Source organism: Tinamus guttatus, unplaced genomic scaffold (assembly GCF_059628265.1).
Source record: "Tinamus guttatus ecotype Peru unplaced genomic scaffold, ASM5962826v1 Tinamus_guttatus_pri_ptg000179l, whole genome shotgun sequence".
Classification (NCBI taxonomy): domain Eukaryota; kingdom Metazoa; phylum Chordata; class Aves; order Tinamiformes; family Tinamidae; genus Tinamus; species Tinamus guttatus.
The window spans coordinates 38296-59007 of NW_028288713.1; the positions used below are offsets into that span (position 1 = coordinate 38296).

At 40.2% G+C, this 20712-nt stretch overlaps 1 protein-coding gene across 1 annotated transcript in view; it reads right to left on the reverse strand.

Moving 5' to 3' along the window:
• Nucleotides 1-1439: 1439 nt before the first annotated feature.
• Nucleotides 1440-20712, reverse strand: part of LOC104564594 (protein cordon-bleu) — a 107057-nt gene continuing 87784 nt past the window's right edge. Inside the window, exons 12-16 of the mRNA XM_088523302.1 lie at nt 14701-14796; nt 11315-13353; nt 10528-10647; nt 7015-7272; nt 1440-1803 (exon numbers count right to left, since the gene is read on the reverse strand). Of these exons, the coding sequence (XP_088379428.1) occupies nt 1786-1803; nt 7015-7272; nt 10528-10647; nt 11315-13353; nt 14701-14796 (2531 nt within the window). The 3' untranslated portion in view covers nt 1440-1785. The remainder of the gene's footprint in view (nt 1804-7014; nt 7273-10527; nt 10648-11314; nt 13354-14700; nt 14797-20712) is intronic.

The following is a 20712-nucleotide window of genomic DNA, read 5'->3' on the forward strand; positions in this document are numbered from 1 at the left end:
TGCAGTGGATTCTGTTTTACAGGAAGCTGTAATCACTGCTGCTGGGACCATCTGTATAGTGTTCAAGGTTATGAGTGAATCCTTTCCTCTGATGGCACTTTTAAAATGTTAGTACTTCCCAAGCAAAGCATATTGAGAAGATTTTAGGACTAAAAAGGGCTTGTCAGCCAACAAAGGTGATCTTATCCATCCCAAGGTATGAAACAGAATCTTAATTCAGAATATATCAGATTCTCTGATGAAGGGATGGACTTTCAGCAATGATGCATTAATATAAAAGTGTGCATGATATGGTAATGTGTTCCGGTATCTTGATTTAATTTTTCCATTCCTACTGCATTCCTCGAGCATCAGTGATGAGCCCTTTCCTGGCCTGAGATGCTTTATATTAGACCTGAGATATTACACACAGCACCCTACTTTGCTCATGTCCATCACTAGTTCCAATTTCTTTCTGCAAATGGGAAAAAATCAGCAAAAAGAGTCTCGTGAACCACATAACAGTTTTTGATTTTTGTTTTTATTTGTGGCACTAACAGACATCAATATTTTACAATATATAATATTACAGACATATTAAATGCAGATGGCTAAATATACTCTTGCTTTCAACATTACATAGCTGTATGTTTTTACATTTCAGCTCCAAAAAAAGAACCAACCTCCGCTCTGGTCTGCAATTATAAAAATGTAAATGTACAAACTTCCCCTTCTTCGGTTTCACTGTGATATAGCAAATGTGAAAAAGTGTTTTGATCCATCCTTTTTAAGATAATCGTTTCAATTTAACAAAATATTTTCAACATATGTACAACCACAACTACCAAAGTAGTTAACCATTTGTAAAAGAAGCTGCTATAAATCCTTGTGAGACAACACGCAGCAGCTATGAGAACTGGAAACAAAGGGCCCGCTTGTGTGTGACCTGAGCAGGTGACAAAGTCCCAGTGGCAGATGTAAACCACCTCCATTTCCCTTCGCAGTGCAGGAGGGAGCTTGAGATCTTGGACCACCACACAGCCCTCTACTTATAACCTTCACAGCTGCAAAGGGAGATCCCTTAACGTGCCTCGACACTTTTCAAGCGCTGTGACTGCTGCTCAGGTCAGTATATCGTACTCTATACATTATACCCCATAAGTAACTTCAGTGACATGCTCTCTCACATTCACTATTGATTGCTTGCTTTCTCAGAGCTGCAGATACATAAAGTCCATCTAAAAACCACCAGGAAAAATAATGACCCCAACATATGGCAATTTAGGTCTTTCAGAATATACCATAACTTTTCTCTTGTCATTGAATTCTATAGATCTTTATTCGGCCTTTTTTCTCCCTCTTATTGCTTATAGTTCTTTTCCAAATCAAATAAGAAGTAAATAGTCTGAAACAGTTACGTACTTTTAACAACTTGAAATGAATATTACCTTTCAGATAGCTAGCAAAAGTCTTTTAATTTTGCCCATAAACACAATTAAGTATTAACAGAAGACTGCATAGTGGTTACACTCTTATTAACCTGCCAACAAAAATAGTTTATTGGCAACCTTAAATATTCAGAGGCAAAACACAATTCCTTGGCACAGAAGCTTAACATCAGAGCAACATATTTTTCCCTTAGAACCATTATGCAGGAACACTGAAAATTAACTACAACTTACTTTGGCTTGTAGACAAGAGAATAAACTAAACTTCTTGATGTGTTTTTGCCACTTCAGACCTTGCATGATGATTATGGGTGCATATAGGGTTAGATTTTCCAATCACCTGTTCTTTATACACAATTCAAACGAGCAGAGGGACCTATAACAAAGAAAAGCACATGATCATTCAAGATATTTTTAGACCTTCAACTGCTGACATTGTTAACCAAGCATTCTCCTGCAGGGCTGTCTGCAAGCTTAGTCTCTTCAGTTCTTTGACACTTAAAGCTTTTTTTTTTTTTCTCTCCAAGTATGGTTCCAAGTGAAAGGTATCTCCTTTCCTAACAATCCCATCCCTCATGCATCCTAAGGTCATTTTGTCTGCAGTAACATTATTACCCAGAACGTAGGTTATGTATTTTTCTGTGAAATTCCTTCATTTTGTGGAATGAACACAAACCCTGGCTGTGAGCATGAAAGACCTGACAGTCAAAATCTGTTCAATAATGGTCAATATATTGGTTTATATGTCTGTCACTGGTCATATGAATCAATTCATGAGTACTTTGTTTTGTGATTGAATGAAAAAAGCAAATTTAACAAAATAAAACCAAAATATTGAAGCTTAATGCTCCTTCCTAGCCTTCACTTCATCAAAGCACATGTTTAACTGAACACGTATGCTAGGGTGCTCCTCCCACTGTACTTTGATTTTATCACAGAGTTCCACAGAGCATGAGCACCACAAAAGCTAAACAGGATCAATGTATTTGAACAAGCTTAAACTTTTGAATTTTGACCTTGGTATCCATGGCAGAAGCTTTACTCTTAGAGAAAAAATAGGTCACTGTACAAAATAAATAGCAAGGTGAAGAGTTCAAATTAAATGTTATCTTTCAATTCAAATGGAGTAACAGCATGCAAATGACTGCCCTTCACTGCTTGGGAACCAAAATCCCTTTCTGGGCTTATTTGACTACCTGTATATCGAGCTTGAACAACCTTTTAGCAAGGCCTCCCTCCCTTATTTCTAGCATACCAGTACCTACACCAGCTGTGGCCTGGGTCTTTAAGTTCTGTCATTGCACCTACAAACATTAATGATAAGAAATAGTATTTCTTCATTCACAATTTTACATCCCTGATTACATGAGAAGAGTGGTCCACTGCTTGACATAAAGGTACAGAACTTGGCCATGATCCCTGGGAAACATTGAACATGCCTCAACTCAGATCGATGCATCACTTGTTAGAGATCAACTTTGAATGATCCCAGCATATACCAGGGATTCACTGCAATGGGCGCAGCAATTATCTTACCTGGCTTTGTTAGCTGCCAACAGAATGATACATTGCATATATCAAGAGTTCATATGACTAAATGCTGAATACTGGAATGAATGTTTGTGGATTCTGTGATGGAGCCAAATTAATTTTAAAAGCCATAGCAGGTAAACATAACAAGGCTCCTTAGATGGGTCCAGCTCTAATCTTAACTGGAAAACATGTGAAATCTGTAGAGTATCTTCTGCATGTACCATTAAAGAGTAGTCAACAAAAATTATTTTTCCATGAGCAAAAGTCTGTTTTTTAGATAAGGAAACTGCTTTTCCCACCTTGTGCTGGCACATTCCCTTGCAGTATCTCTACCAAATCCCTGGATACAACTCTACCTAAGATGGGTAGATGGCATAATAAGCAAAGGCAACCTCTCTTTGTTGGTAAGATTTTCAGTCCTGCATGGGCTTGTGCTGCAACTATACCTACAGCTAGACATCTAATGGGTTATTTGCATGTGTAGTTAGTTATGTTTTTTTTTTCCCCCCACACATAATGATGGTAAATCCCAAGGCAAGTTACACAGACACAAAAATACACATGCAGTGATGTACACAGAATTTCAGAAATCTAGCTGGATCTGTTTGCATTTTCAAAGACAGAAACAAAAAGTTTAAAAACTAAAAAAAAGAGTGTATGAGTATGTGAAAAAAGTTGCTTGATACAATTTAAACAAAACATTAGATCATTTTTAACATGAGAAGCTCAAATGACACAACTCTGACTTGATTTTTGCTCACTACAACCAACCCAAAAGTTGGTCTTGGATCAGCTCTTTGTTTCCTAGATCACGTGATTTCCCTCCATAAAGATGATGCAGCTGGGAAGGAGATGCCTTGTGAGCAAGATGCGCTCATTTCTGAGGCCATTTAACCACCGAGGCCATTAGAGCAACACATCCTGGCGACCTCACTTGGTGATGTCTCTCAGACTTACTCTCATACTTTGGATGCGTTAAACACGTGCAAGGTTCCTCATCAGACCATTCTGAGAATGAAAAAGGGCTATTTCCTGAATATTGCAAGATATGCAGCTTCCCTAGCTCAGAAAGGCCACCACTGCAGAAACGGTCCTGCCTCCATTCCCTTAGGGTAGGATCCCTAACCAACCACCAGGTTTGGTGGCAGGTCTCTGAACTGCATTACGCAGTGGATGGACCAGGTTACTGAGCAGGCTCAGCTGGGATTGGCACCAACAAGAATTTTCCTGTGGGAGTCTGTGGACAGCAAGAGCGTGCAATAAAACAGAAGCCGTTTCTTCCAAACCAAGTGTGATTTATTTGCCAAAACAAGCACAGCAGTCCAAGAAATGGATTAAAGAAAATCCAGGAGTGCTATGCACATACTGTCTTACCTATACTTGGCCTTTTCCTCAAACGTGTATTTCTGCTCTGGTTTGTTTTGGGTGACCCAATTACAGCCTTTCTGGGGCAGACCCAGACTCTCACTAAGGCTGGGTCAGCCGGCAGCTACTTCTCTCCTCCCTTCCTGCACAGTGGATCTTTTAACCTTAAAGTTCATGACTTTAGCAAACAGCTGTGTAATCAGGGGTGGAGTGGAGGAGTTGACTTTTCACAGATATTAATAGAGCTCAAATGTTTGTTGGGATGCTCCTTATCTGGGCAATTGGTTGCTTTTCATGTTTGGTTCCTCCGACAGTCCCATTTGATCTACTTCCATTGCAAATAACCCCTCATAAATAAGCACAAATTGAGTCATACGTAACTAAGCAATGCAGATCTTTCTCAGTTCTCCACAGTATTAGCTGACTAAATACTTCACCATCAGAAGCCCTCGTTCCAGAAAACTTCCAGAAGACAATGGAGAAGAAAAACATGCCATAAAAAGATTTAACTATCTAGTCTGCCATCTACTCATTGCAACTAAAATCAAACAGGCAGCCTAGTCAAAAAAAAAAAAAAAAAAAAAAAAAAAAAAAAAAAAAAGGCTCTGGACTTATACCTCCACATCATCACAGATTTTAGACAGAGGATGAAAAAAAAAATAAAATTAAATTAAAAAAAAATTGCTTTGGTCCTGGCACAAAACCACACACCAGCCACTGCCTACCAAAAAGTCAGTACTCGTTGCAGTCATGTTCTGCAGCTGTAAAAGAAGAAAACCCCGATATGCAGATATCATGTATTCTCTGAAAGTCAACTTTCGCTGCCATAAGGTGTCCAACTGCAGAAAAGATCAGAAATTGGCTCTTATTTAACACAGTAATCTAGGAGAAATATTAATACATACTAGATAGAAACTGTGGGAAATCTGACATTTTTACTTTTATCAATGATTAAGGGCATGGGATCTCAGATGTCAGAATGACATGATGCCTTTGGCATATATACAAACTTAGCTTGCATATCCAATATAATGAAGGACAGCACAATCACACACAAAAAAACTTGCTCTGTCTTTAGAAAAAATGCCTCTCATTTTTATAAAATATATGCAAGAAAGGATGCACTCTTTTGTCATTTCAATGTCAGATGTACTGAAAATTACTCTGTTTTGAAAATGAAAGAAGACAGGCGCAGTATTTAGCAGAATATATGAGTATATCAAGCTCACTTTTGTAGTCTACAATGACTATCTAACTGTTTCAAAATGAATCCCCGAGGATGTGATAAAGACTTGTTTTAATGAGAACAGCTATGGCTCCCCCAAAGACTTCTGCAACAGTCATGCAGTTGGAAGAGCAAAGTTCACACTATTTGGAATTTGAAAAGATCTAGAAAACAAAGAACTGCATGTGGTATTCTTGTATGTACAAATCCACTTTTCTTTTTTTTTTTTTCCCTGTAAAATGGTGATATTGAGAAAGAAAACCTTGCTTGGAGTGTTATTTCTTCATAAGTTGTAGTCTTCTACTGATATGCATAATACAGACACATTTTTTCGCACCACAACAATTGAACATCCTGATGTCTGTTCTATGCTGATGATGGAAATCTATCTGAAAAACTGATTTGTCTGTGCAATTGCTAATGATACTCTGGAATTTCTGGTTTACCAGAAACAAGATTTGTTTAGCCTTTTTTTATAATTTTGAAATAGGTAATATAGTTTAAATTGTTTTAAAGAGGACAAGCAAGCAAGGTTAAAGTCTATTTGTACACTTATGGTTGGCATCAGCTAAATCACGTATTGGGAAAACTCCATCTGTTCTTGTACACTCCATGAAGTCTCTGGATCAAAGTCCACTCTTAGATACTGCAGTGTAACATTAGGACAACGCCACTGAGGCACAATGATTGCTTCTCTTTACTCAGAAATTTGGTGTAATGTGGGGTTAGGAAAAATAAGATCTCAATCAAAAAGATAAATGAAATTTCTCCAAAAAAATCAACACAAACATCTGAGCAAGAACAGCATTTAGTCATCTAGGAACTGGCTTATCCATAGTTGACCACGAAAGAGAAACACAAATCATCCAATTGATAAAGTTCAATGAGACATTAAAAGGATCTCACAGCTTTACTGACAGCTCTCAACATCTGCCACCTAAGCTTGTATGTCAGGAATCAAGGTTTTCAAAACACTACTGAAATTAGGAGACAATTATGTCTGTATTTGTTTCAGGTTTGTGGAAGCAGGAAAAATAAATGGCTAGGAGAACCTTTGGTCTCATATCTGACCTCTCCTTGTCTAAATGACATACATTATTATCTCAGGTTGCTGAAAATGGCAAAGGGCGCACACACACCCACACACAAGTTTTCTGAAATGATATTCATACTCTTAATGTTCTGTTAGGTAGGTAGTGGCATATTCATATGGATGCATATATGCACAGGCATGTTTTGACTCTCTAAAGAGGTGAAATACTTTTTCAAAAATGTGTTTTAAGAGCTGTCAAAAGGCTTGAAATTTGCTCTTGATCTTTGACTCAGCTGAAGAAAACACAATACTCAGACCTTCTTTTGGTGACAGAAAGAAAAGAAACGTGTGGCTATGCCTACAAACAGCTCTCAGAGCAGCAAGCTCAAGTTATTTCTTCCAAAAGGCTAAAAATATAAAAGTACATTTACCTTTTTTAACTTTGCTGCTCCAGCACCGGAGCGAATGGCCTCCATTAGGGCTTGCCTTGCCTCAGCAGGGTCAGCTGCAGCAGGGGTAGAGGATTTTGGAGCTGCTGCTGCTGATGGTGGAGCAGGAGGTGGTGGTGGTGGCGGCTGTATGGGAAGTGGTGGGATACAAAGTTCCTCTTCCTGAAGGTCTTCTGCTTTTTGCAAGGACAGTTCTGCGTTCCTAAAACTCTGTAGCTCTTCAGAGGCCGCTGAGGAGACCTGTTCATGATGCAGTTGAGAGGCAGTGATTAATACCAAAGCATGGCTAAATTGTAATTATTTGATGCGTTTAATTTCAGTACCCCAATGTCACTTTGCTTAAATGATATAAAGCATGTAGAACTTTCGTTTGCTCATAGGGTTGAACATCTGTTACTACTCACTCACATCATTCAGCTAGGCTGATTACCAGCATCAAGGATTTGGCATTGACTCTGTCTCAGAAATTTAATCTCTATTTACTGTGAGCTCCAGCATCCTGTAACTCTTCTTGGCATGTAAGGTAACAGACGGGGAGCTGGACTTGGTATTCATTTGGAAACAACCACAAAGATTTTTGGAATCAGGAAGATATATTAAAGCTGCAGTAGCCACCCAGAAATCTTGTTACTTTCAGCAGTCTGGGCTGCAGAAATAATTTCAGATGGGAGTGAGGCTCTTCTAGAGCTATGCTTTTGGGACCTGGCTTCACTGAAAAAAAAATAATAATAAAAAAAAAGGAAAAAAAAGGTTATTAAATCTATAATTTACAGCATTACTAAGAAAAAAAAATATGACCAGAGAAAGCATGTAGCAAAGAAAACTATTGGCTGCTCTTACAAGAGAGCTTCTGTGGAATTCCTGAACCCAAAAAATCCTGCATGAAACTTATGCAGAAATTTATTTTTGTTTAAATGCATTCAGGGGGAGCAGGCAATCATTCAGACTAAGCCAGATTTTCCTTCAACTGCCTTGACAAATATTTTTGTTGTAAATAATGTTGCTAGTAGTAATCATGATCAAGCTGTAGTAACTACCCTTGTGAGAGTGACAGAGCACTGGACCAGGCTCCCCGGAGAGGCTGTGGAGTCTCCTTCTGTGGAGATCTTCCAAACCCGCCTGGATGCCGCCCTGTGCCACGTGCTCTAGGTGACCCTGCTTGAGCAGAGGGGTTGGACTAGATGATCTCTAGAGGTCCCTTCCAACCTTAAGCATTCTATGATTCTGTGAATTAAAATTATTTATATCCTGTGGCAAATGGGAGGTTTACCAGTAAATACGCTATCACACCTTTAACAGAGAAAATAAGGCACAATCTCTCTCTAGGGAAAAAACGAAAAAGGATTAATTTTCCTATCAAGTAATCCAAATTGAAAAAGCTCCTACATTCTGTTCCCTCACTGCATATACAAATATGCAGGAATGAAGTCACGTCAGATAAGACATGAACATCTGAGGTGACACTGAAGGGACGGTCCTTCCAACACAGCACATCTGTACGCAGCCCTGAACACACATAACCATGGTGCTTTAATGAACACTGGTGACATGTTGGGGGGGGGGGGGGAAGTACGGTATCCAAGCAACTTCCTTTAAAATGATGCTAAAAGCTTTTCTGCCAGAGAAAAGTATTCCAAAAAGTCTCTGTGATAAAATAACACCACTTCATTCTCAAAGCTTTTTTTCACACAGACTTACATTTGTGCCAAACGAATGCAAAATGCAATTAAGTATGTGTGGAGATGGCTGTGACACATCCTTGATCAAGGGGTTGCTGATCCTTTACTGCCCCTGGCAGTATATTCCACTTTCAGGCTCACAGAAAGCTGTTTCCCACCTGCAGCACAGGTTGCAAGACACTCGGAACCGCTCAGAGGAAAGGAGTTATGCCCTTACACAGAAAAGGGACAATTCAATCTCATGCCGGCTATCTGGGTGTGTTAATGGCCTGAGACACTGCATGAGGAAAATGGGGGACTCCTTGCCAAAAACACATCCTTGGCTTGATTAGTGAACTGAGAGAAAACTGAGGCTAGAACAATGCAGGCTTTGGCAACTGGAAATAGGAGATGCTTTAATGGTTAGGTCAGACCTCCAGACAGAAGAAACCATCCTGCTGCCGTGGAAAAGAGATTTGAGAACCATTCTGTGATTTTCCATCAGTATCCATTGGAGATCTCCAAGGGCCGCCTGGACGCAGCCCTGTGCCACGTGCTCTGGGTGACCCTGTGTGTGCAGGGGTTGGACTAGATGAACCCTGGAGGTCTCGTCCAACCTTAAGGATTCTATGACTCTATGATTAGAATCATAGAATGCTTAAGGTTGGAAGGGACCTCTAGAGGTCATCTAGTCCAACCCCCTGCACACGCAGGGTCACCTAAAGCACGTGGCACAGGTCTGCATCCAAGCGGGTTTTGAAGATCTCCAGAGAAGGAGACTCCACAACCTCTCTTGGCAACCTCTTCCAGTGCTCTGCCACTCTCACTGTTAAGAAATTTTTCCTTAAGTTCCTGTGGAACTTTTGGTGCTTCAGTTTCCAGATGTTTCCTCTAGTTCTATTGGTGGCCACCACTGAAAAGAGACCAGCGCCATCCTCTTCACTCCCTACCTTGAGGTACTTATAGACACTGATCAGATCCCCTCTCAGCCTTCTCTTCTCCAGGCTCAATAGGCCCAGCTTCCTCAGCCTCTCCTCGTAGGGCAGATGTTCCAGGCCCCTGATCATCCTTGTGGCCCTGCGCTGGACTCTCTCCAGTAGCTCCACATCCCTCTTGTACTGTGGAGCCCAGAACTGGACACAATACTCCAGATCCGGCCTCACCAGGGCTGAGTAGAGGGGCAGGATCACCTCCCTCGACTTGCTGGAGATGCTCTTCTTAATGCACCCCAGGATCCCATTGGCCTTCTTGGCCAGGAGGGCACACTGCCGCCTCATGGTCAACTTGTCATCCACCATGACACCCAGGTCCCTCTCTTTGCAGAGCTGCTCTCCAGAACGTCAGTCCCCACCCTGTACTGATGCAGAACTGTACTTGCAAACACTTCACATGTACCTAACTCATGAAGCACATGTGAAGAAGTCATAATGTGTTTTTAGGTGACTGGGATAGTCAGTCAGTCAGACTGGGATTGCCTATACAGTAGGCAATACAAATAACTGCATACTTTTGAAGTGCAAAAAACAACACGTAAATACATGAAACTGATGATCAGCTAGTGCCTTCCATGTTCATTCTCTTTAACTCACTTGGATTTACACATGATCCTCTCTCAGCATTGGGCATAAAACTTCAGTGAGAGTAACTTCTGTAGCAGAGGACGTAACCTGATCCACTATCTTATCTGTGCAAGCCAGATCTGCCCTTTTATCATAGTATTTGCCTCTAAGCTTTTCTCTCTGCAGGACAACTTCATTTTGCATAATTTCCAGATATATCTAAAACCTTCAGTAGGAATAGACTGCACTTAGAAGATCGCTCATCATGTGTTTCTTACCTTTTTCAGCTTCGAGGTGCCACTGTGGCCTCTGATTGCTGCCAGAAGGGCTGTGCGTTCGTTCTCTGGTTCAGCATATGAGGGTTTCTTCTGACTTCCGTTTGACATAGTGTCTGAAATCTACAATGTAAAAACAATAACCTTGTTAGATACTTACTTACAGACAAATCCTACTGAAAGCATTTTAGTACATGCACCAAAAAAACAAGCTATGGAGATAATCAGTTTGTTTTCTTTCAGGCCTGCATTTAGCAGGCATGGTGGTGACGTGTTTGCAATTGGACTGGGTGATCTTAAAGGTCCTTTCCAACCATAAAGATTCTGTAATTCTAAGAACTCTAACTGGTAAGGATATATGTAGATTCCAGTGAGTAATGTTGTGTGTACAGATGACATCTCATATCTCCTGAGCTTTAGCAGCAAATGAATACCACCAAATTAACACAAAATGTAGTTTTCTTTCCTTTACAGATATGTACAAGTTTTCTCCATGCAGTGTGTTCTTCTTTTTACATAACACAGAGAAATGCAGGCTAGGCTCTTGGGCTAATCTCAATTACTTCTCTGTTAAGTTGTATCTCTGCACCCTCTAGATCTCCTGGCTAGTGCAGCAGAATCAGCATTGCGTAACATACAGGACACACACCATAACCAGGGCCTTGTGCATTTTTTTTTTTTCAAATGCCATGTGCCCTCCAGCTCACCAGCATTTATAAGACAGCTGGTGTCTGACGGTGCAAACCCAGGCTTCTGCAGCTGCATAGGCTCAACGAAGCCTCCACGTTACCTTTCTGAGTTTCTCCTTTCCCCCTCCTGTCTGGATGGCTTCCATCAGGGCACTGTGCAGCGACGTATCTTTTGGGATGGGTTTCTGCACAACTGGTTTGAACTTCTTCTTTGGTCCAAAGATGTTGGTCTGAACGTTAACATCCAGCTCTATGACTGCACCAGCAACCAAACCGCCATGCTTGTCCTCACGTTCTGACTCCACGTGGTTGCTGGCAGCCGCACCATTTAACTCGGGCGATGCTTTGAAACAACTGGCTTGTAGGCTGCTGGTGGGAGGCCATTTACTGGCCCGCAAAGACGAGGTGGAAAAGGGTGGGACAACCTGGAGATCAGGTGACTTCAGGGATGGAGCTGAATTCGGATGGTTCCAAGTCTCACATTTCTGGTCAAACAAAAGATGCATTTTTTTCTCTGCTATACTTTGTTTGCTGCTTAAACTGTAATCATCATCTGCAGCGTTGTTATCCTTTGAAGAGGATTTACTAAGTGGGACACTGCCATTCTTTTTATAGAAACTAGGAGTTGCTTGATTTGGTGCCCTGATGTTAACTATTTTGTTCTCTGCTCCAGAATTATCACCAGCTGTGAACCTGTGCGATACCTTCAGACTGGAAGTAAAAACATTTGAAGGTGGTTCTCTTGTTTCTGCTGAATCTGTTTCCACAGGGCTGTATTTGGCCACAATAATACATCTCTTTGGGAAAAGTTCTCCTTCAGTTTTAACCTCACCTGCCCCAGGCTTATTTTCTTCTTTCTCATGATATTCTGTGGAGTCAGACTTAAAGGTAGGTAGATTGATGTGTTTTGCAATGGCAGAGGCAACATATTGACTTGAAGTCCTCCTATGCGGCTTTAGAAATGGAAGCTCCACCTTGTCCTTACTAATGGCTGGGGCCACCAGTGGTTTTACTTGAGACTGTGCGACTGGAAGAGGTGGTTTGGTCTTTTCATTTTCAAACTGTCTTTCAACTACCTGGGAAGTAACAGTTTGTGGTGCTGCAGGTTTTGGAGCTACAAGACAGACAGGTTTGTGTTCATGTTTTAAAGTAAAGGATGTTTTAGGGTTTGTGGTGACTGCTGACTTTTTAAGAAGATGCTCAGCAGAGTCATCACTTTGCTTTTCCATAGAACTTGATCTCCAGAATGCCTTCACTTTCCCAAGGGGAATTTCCTCGCTTTCACCAGTAGTGAGAGTAGTAGTATCTGATGTGTTCTTATTGCCACCAGCATTTGGGGTTATGAGATTGCCTAGTTCATCAATTTTAATGGCACCAGTGGAGAGAGAGACTCCTCTATCAAAATGCTTTACTTCAGGTTTTGGAGGAACAACTTTAAAGGTTGTCAAACCCATTTTCGGTTCATAACTTGTTCCTGCATGCTGGACACGATGACACCATGTGGGTGTTGAAGGGATTTCTTCTACCTTCTCTTCATTTCTTTTTGCTGGTAACTGTTTGATTTCTAATTCTGATTTACTTTTTTTCAGAGGTCTTTCCCTTTTACTACATTCCTTAAATGGATTTCTTTGCTCATTTGCTGAATTTATTTCAGTTGGGGCCTTGGAGTAAGATGGAATCAGCTTAGATTTATATTCCTCAGACTTCATAGTAGGTTTAGCAGGGGGTTCCAGTCGTACGTTCTTTTCACTTCTTTTTTCGAAGGAAGAGGTGAGCGATTCAAACATATCTCTCCTCTGTTCCACAGGCAAGACATCAAACTCATTTTCAGAAGGTTGCTGATATATTAAGTCCTTGGATACACATACAGATCCACCACTTGTATGTCCCTTATCAAAGGAACCTGCATTGTTATTTTTATTTGTAAAGTTCCCTGCATTAACTGAGTCAGCTGAAATATTTTCTGAACCCCTCGTCTCTTGATTTCCAGTGGACCTAGGGACGTTAACTTCTGCATCATCATCTATGATTGTTACTGGAACAGAAACAGTAACCTCTTGGGCAGCCTCAACTTTCCTGGCATGGGGGCTCAATGCCTCAGTAATATTCTCAGAGTCAGAGTTGCTTATGTTCTCCACAGCTGCAAATAAACACAAAAAAGTACATGCAGGTAATACTTACGCAATATCACATTAAATTACACGAACAGCTAACATAAACTAATCCAATTTGAGTATCTGAGTTCCAGTAAAATCAATAGGAAAAAAAATATTGTATGTATACATATACGTATGTGTGTGTACATGTATACACACACACATATATATGTATATATATCGTGTGTATATATATGTATACACACACACAAACATACATATGTATATACATATATGCGCATGTCCGTATTATAAAAAAAAAATAAAGAGAGAATCTTTTTCCTTTTGCTGTCTGGTTACTGATCAGGATCAGGCAAATATTCCTGCAGTCCTCCCTCTTCAGTCAGTGAGAAAAATACAAATGCAGCTGAAAGCAGAATTTAATCTACTGTTCATACCTTATCTTTGACTAACTTCTCCCAGTGATAAACATTTCACCACATGACACTGAAGGAGAAACATTTCTGAGAAACAGCAAGCAACTCCAAATTATGTTTCCCAGACCTGGTTAGTAATAACAGCCCAGTTGAAGGATTTCCTTGAGCAAGCAAACAAAGAAGCAGCGCTCATATTTTTAACATATTTTTAACTGTTCTTCTCACCCTTCATTACCAGCGACCCTAGAAGCTTCCTTGTGCAAGAAGCTTAACTCGTTTCTCAAATTTGCTGGCATAAATAGAGGGTTACAACAGAGAAGTTAAAGGAATTTCAGTGTTGGGAGTACTCAGAGAAATTAAAACATAATCAAGGTCACTGTAAAAGAATTAAATACTTTTTAAAAAAGTATTCACTACCAGTTGGTGACAAAAAGTTAATAGTGAAGTATTGTTACTAGTAGTAGGCAAAAGAGAAAAAACCTGTGATATTATTTTATCTCTTTCCACTGCTTCTGGTCAGTATTTTCTATTTTTAGCTTTAAAGTACTTTAGAGTACAAGACTGCTAATGCAGGGGAAGCATGAGTTACAAAAATCCCCTCTTCTCCACTTCATTTTGACAAAGTACAAAGCAGAAGCACTATTCACAAAGCACGAAGTTCAGTATTGGTTCAGCTTCACCAAAGTCAACTGCCCATAAATTGTTTTGCATTTCCTTCTGGGAGAAAATATTGAAATGCAGTGACTGCCTGATACAGCAGCCCCTAAAACACTCATGCCAGGCGTGTGCAGGGTGGCCTGTCCCTTGGGCCGCATCACCTCCTGCCCCCACAACACGTGCTGCTCCCCAGCACCTTGGTGAGAAACATGTGGACCTCTCAGAGCAGCGTTTTGCCTTGGCACCTCCTGCCTCCCCTCAGCTCCACCATACTTTGGAGGCGACCCTCTCCCCTACCTTCCAGGTCTTCATCCAGGTCAGCCAGCGTCTGCTGGAGCTGAGCAGTGAGGAGCAAGTCCTCGCCATCACGCGAGCTGGAAGCACTTTCCTCATCTCTACTGGTAAATGGAAGGGGACAAAAAAGCAAGGTTAGATTTGTTTTTGCAGTGCGGTGCTGCTCTGAAACACGTTCTCAGGAAGGAGGGTCTTGGTGGTGCTGAGCACCCTGGGTGTGATGGCCACCAGGAGATTAGGGTTAGAGATGCCTATCTCGCTAGTTTGGGAGCGGACCATGACCTGACACACATGTGAACTGTCAAAAAATCAGCACTGTAATGAAATAAAATAATCAAGATTTCACACTGGGAAGCTAACTTTTCCCCGTTACCTGTGCCTCACTTGCAGTCAAAACATTTTCATCTGTGACTCTGCATCTAAGTTTTGCCCTTGTGATTAGGCTATTGACAATATAATTTTCCGTTCTAAACACACCTCAACTAACTCTGATGTGGCGAAGCAGCTCCGTCCTTTTCAAGACCAAGCCCTTCATCTCTGAGATGTTATTAAATGCTGTTTTGCTGCTGCCCTCTGAGATAGCCATGCGAACTAAAATTCAGGGATGATCTCTGGAGCTGTAGCTTCTTTTTAATCCTTCTTCTTCTTCTTCTTCTTTTTTTTTTTAGCACTATGAGCATTACTACTGCTCATAGTAGAAGTAGTTGAAATCACATATTGACCTATATATACATACATATATTTTTCCCCCACTGCATTGCATCCACTTCTCCTTTCCATATTCCTTTTATACTTAAATAAACAAACACACTTGTAGAGCCTGCCCCTTCTTCTACTTGCAGTTACCTCCCTTGAACTTAAAAAGGTGAGTTCATGCATGCTGGGTCAGTAAAAATAGTAAGCCACACCTGCAAGGAAATCTTCCAAAACTGGGAAGGCACAAATCAGCCAAAGTCTCCAAAGGAGGTTACCAGCACTGTAGGACTACTGTACCCTAAAGTATATACACACACAACCCTCAATGAGATCACTCACCTGAGCAAACTGTCAAGAAGATCTAAACTTAATGCAGTACTGGGACTGGTACAGAAGCTTGGCAAACAAAACTCTCAAGTTGAAGGTGTCAAAAAAGAATCAATACAATTTTACACTGGTTTTGCAGTTAAAATTTTTACATAATTAATAAAAAATATTTGTTTTTCCTACGAGTGCATTTAAAAATAATTATTCCCAAACTTGAATAAAGTGTTTTTGAGAGGAAAATCATTCCGCTTGCATAGCACAGCTGTGTACAGCTAAGCACAGCTATCCAGTACTGCCAGGAGGGCAAATACTGCTTTGCAATGGTGGTCTTGGGGAATTAGTTGTCCACAGCTGGAAGCAAAGTACAGACTGTGCACCAAAACTCATTCTGTATGCTGTTATGCAGAAGCTGCTTTACGATATGGTACTCGCATGACACTTGAGAATATCTTGGAAGAAGAACATGCAAGACTGTACCTATCAGACAATGAGGCTGAAATTCATGAAGGTTCTGACAGATCACCATGTTTTTGCATGGTGCCTTTGCCCACTGCACCAGCACTCTAAAATACAGCCAAAATCCACAGTACTAGACTGGCCAGGATACGGCTTTCTCCTGGAGATAATGAAACCTATGTGCTTGAGAATTTTATCTAGGAACAGGGATTCCTGGGTCCAAACATGCAGTATGGGTTCATTGAGCTAACCATTGAGCTTCCTCCCTTAAATCAGTGGAAATCTTTCAGTGATTCCTTTAGGTAAAATTAGCTTCTTGATGGGTGCAACATGCAGAGGCCGTTTCTTTTGTTACCCTCTGTGCAGATATGCAACCACTACACATAATTTGCTTCTCAATCTTGGCTTCAATCTCCTTATCTAGACCACTAGAATAACCCACCCAATTCACATAAGTTTTCTGAGGGAAAGAGAACAATGCAGTGAAAATGAAGGAATTCTTATTTTTCTCTTATGCAGGGAGCATCAGAAAAAGCAGATCTTTTTCTTCTGCATTGCCACATCCCTAAATGAGCTATTGCTCAATACAGCTCCAAACTCACCTAAAAAGCAAGTTAGTACATACACATTAGCCATAGAGCTCTTCTTGAAATCCTTGACACCAAGAATTTAAAACATACAGAGCAATATGTGTTTTGTGAGGTGAAAGTCTGGTAGTTTCCAGTAGCTCCCAGAATCTAAAAAGATTCTCTCACACAACAGTATTTGGAAAAGGAAAACAAAAGGGCCTCTAATTTCTTTTCAAAGCCTTCTTTTCTTCTGACCCGATACACTTTTCTTTTGTTGACTGCTCTGCTTTGGCCAAAATCCAAGGAAAATACAAGACTTACTCCGATACTGCATTTTACATTCTGGGTAAACATTACCAGTGGCATTTTCTCACACATACTTTTTTGGACTCAGGGAAGAACTTGATAACCTCTAGGCTGCTTTTCTCGTAAAATGCAAGGTGCTAAAAATAAAGCACTGAGGAGCGTTCAGTGCGGGCTCTGAAGGGCCAGGGTGCACGGCTCCTGGCAGCTTGCCCACTTACTTTACGGAGATCAGCAGGGATCTCTGCAAGAGCACAGGACTGAGGAGGGCTACTCCAAACTACCGCCTTCAGTGTCCCCCCCAGCTCAGGGTATGACACGTAACTGCTCCTCTGCAGTCGCTCACTCAGTTGAAGACCAAATGAAATTTACAATCTGAGAAGTTGCCATTTTGTTATACTTCAAGCAGTTTTGTTTGAAAAATGATAAAAGTGACAAAATTGACTCAAGTTTTTTTGGAAGGAAGCTCTTTCTCTAAGAGTTCTGGCAAGCCTCAGGTGCAGTGCTCACACTTCCAGCATAACTGAGAAGACACAGTGCAGAGCTTTGTAAACTGCAGTGGGGAGACTAAGGAGGAGATTCAGTTATTAAACTCAAGCACTCAGGGCCATTTTAACTACTGCACAGTGTTCAAGACACCCATATGGGGCTGGCAGATATACTACAGAACGCAGGGGACATCCAAGTACTGCAGGTGAGATGAAATGACAGGAAACACCTCTTAAGTTACTACTGCCCTAGAGTCTCACGTTCAACATATCTGAAGACTGAATGTATTTAAATTGAAGGAAGTATATCTGTTCATGTAGGAAGTTCATCCTTCTGGAATATGGTGTTCTATTCAGCCAGGTCAGAAAGGTGACATCAAGTAATCTTGAAGAGTTTACAGACTTTTTTCTTTTGGTTGATTAACGGACATTAAAAAGTACTCTTCAAAAGTGGAAGTAACTGTTTTTCACAATAGTTAATAGTGTCCGAAGCCTTAAGGACCATTTTTCCAAGGTTTCTTTTTTTTAGGCTAGATTACTTTTCCTCTTCTCTTCCCTTCCCTCCCTTCCCTCTCCTCCTATCTCCTCTCTTTTTCCTTTGTTCTGTTCTTTTTTTCTCTCTTTTTTGTTTATTTCTTTGTTTGTTATATTTTCTGTTTCCCTGTTTTCTATAGTGGCTGCAGAACAGCAGCTAGTATAAGTGGCAGACCTTCTGATCACCTGAGCTATGACTTGACCAACAAGATCCTCCTCTTCCGTTGCCTATCTGGGAACTTAAGCATAAAGCTTTAAGGTGCTGGCTTCACATGACCAAAGCCCGTTAAAATGCCATATTGCAGGCTGTTAATATACCAGAGAGAACATCTCACTTAGGACTGGTTAGATAACAGTCTTGGCTTTGAAGAAAGATTTCTGCTAGTGGCAAGTAGGAAAAGGAGGAAAATAAAACAGACAGACATTCTGTTTGAAAGCCACATAACCTTGTTTTTTGTGTCCTTGAATGAGTGACAAAAGAAAAAGCTGCACATTTTTGAGAGCAAGGTACAGATATCATTGCCATACCAAGCTTTTAGCTTACGTTCTATTTTGAGTTCTCCTGGATAGCATCGTACTTAAAATAGTCTTTAGACTGCAGTTAAACTGTAATGACTTTTATTCAGCACAGACATGAATTAATCTGTTTACCAGTCCTAGAATACATAGGTCCAGTCCTGCCTTCAGATATAATACCACCTGATTAAAATACAAACTTGCACAAATAGATGAGGAGGAAAATGAAACAATATTTCAACAGCAGCTAAGTATATGGTCCTTTTATGTATCTCCTCTACGGTGACTGGTCAAAAACCTAAAAGGAAAGCAAATGAAAATGCTTTTGCATATTTATAGCATTGCTTTGCATTTTTGAGAGCCTTAATGCTAGAAATCTCTAAGCATGTTACATAGCAGGGTGATCTAAGCTTTTAGAGCCCCCAAACATATGTCAGTCCCAGGGTCCTCTCATCGGCTCTGTAAGCTGCAGCTTACAATTTCCATCGGCCCGAAAAATGCCCCCACTCTTCCCCCTCCACACAGGGGGCTCTTGAAGCAGCTTCGCAACGGAAAAGGCAACAGGCTCACGTGGACAGCAACAACCAATAAACCAGATTAACATGGAGAGGCTTATAATTCAGCAATATCACCTATGCAAAATAGCACCACGTTAAAAAATGCCACAGTGCAGTCAAATAATTTCTTTTGGTTTTAATAAGATATGAAAAAGAGCCAGGACAAGAATCTTCATCCCCTGGATGCTGACATTACAACCCTGGCAACTGAATCTTCTCCTCGTTATGCAAAATATTCTGTAGTTTCAAAGTATAAGGCATTTTTCCTGGTATGAATTTAACAGAGAGGCTAACCTGGATTCTTGCTCTAATGTCTGTAAACATCTTTATTTAACCATAATATCATCAGTATCTTCCCTCCACAAACATCTGTCAGCAAAAACAGTGCATGAAAATGTCCAGATTGTAAAGAGTTTTCTGGGACAAAGGCAAAACTAGAGATAAGGAAGGAAACTAGAAAACTGTGTAAGAAGAAGGTTTGCAGATCTGTCAGACATCTTGGTCCTAATTAAGGAAATTTTCACCCCTGAAATTCTTCTTCCTGGTACTTTAACCCTTTCTCTTCCATCCTCCCCCTTGAAAGTATATTTCTCATTTCAATAAAGTAAAACACATATCTACCTGGCTAAAATAAAACCTGACCTAGCTAGAAACAACAACATAAATCTTTCCCATCTTTTTCAAAGACTGGTGTGATGGGTGATTATATAGAACGCTTTTGTATATGCAGGCTTATATGCATATATACAAAATACATTGCTATTTTTATCTAGAGCTTTCCTTTTCCTGTCTGCCTTCCTCCATGAAGTACTTTGTTTATCTTCCTGTGACCATTTTCATCATTAAATTCCTCCAACTATCAACTTCTTTCCCCCCTTTTCTTTCCTTAGAGGAATTCAAAACTCTAACATTTGAATTTCAATGGACTTAATTTTAAGTAGAACTAATTCATCCACCTCTACCCTTTCATTAGCTTCTGTTTTTAAATCAATCATCAAGAAAACTAAAAGTTTTGTAACCAACAGCCAGTATTTCTCAGATTGCTAACAAGATTCTTTCCTTTCTCCTCGCAATAGCTCTGGCTACCAGAATCAGAGCCAAATTTAACAAATTCTGACACGAAAGAGAGAAAATGAGATTCTCTGAACCCATATCAAGAGCATTAACTGAGTGAAGTAGGGTTCCTCTGCCCACATCCTTAACTTAACTTTACTTGAAAAACATATTTCTTATTCATCGCTACAAAAACAGTAAATTACGTGAGTAAACCAAGACCTCAGAAAGGTTGTTTTTTTTTTTTTCTCAGTCAAATCACAATCTCTGTATTTATTTACCTTTATAACTAGCACATTCATTTTACAATTTTTTTAATTTCTTTATTAAATCCTAAAAGTATTAAAATATTTTAAGATGTTTGTATTGCTCTGTGTGAAGCCAACAGAACGACCCACTATTGAAGCTTCCTTTAAAACTTTAAATTAATTTGCTTATACCATTGGGAAATTACACCTTTTTCCTAAAGCATGACAATTTTTATTACAATCTTCATTATTCTGTTGGTTTTTTTTG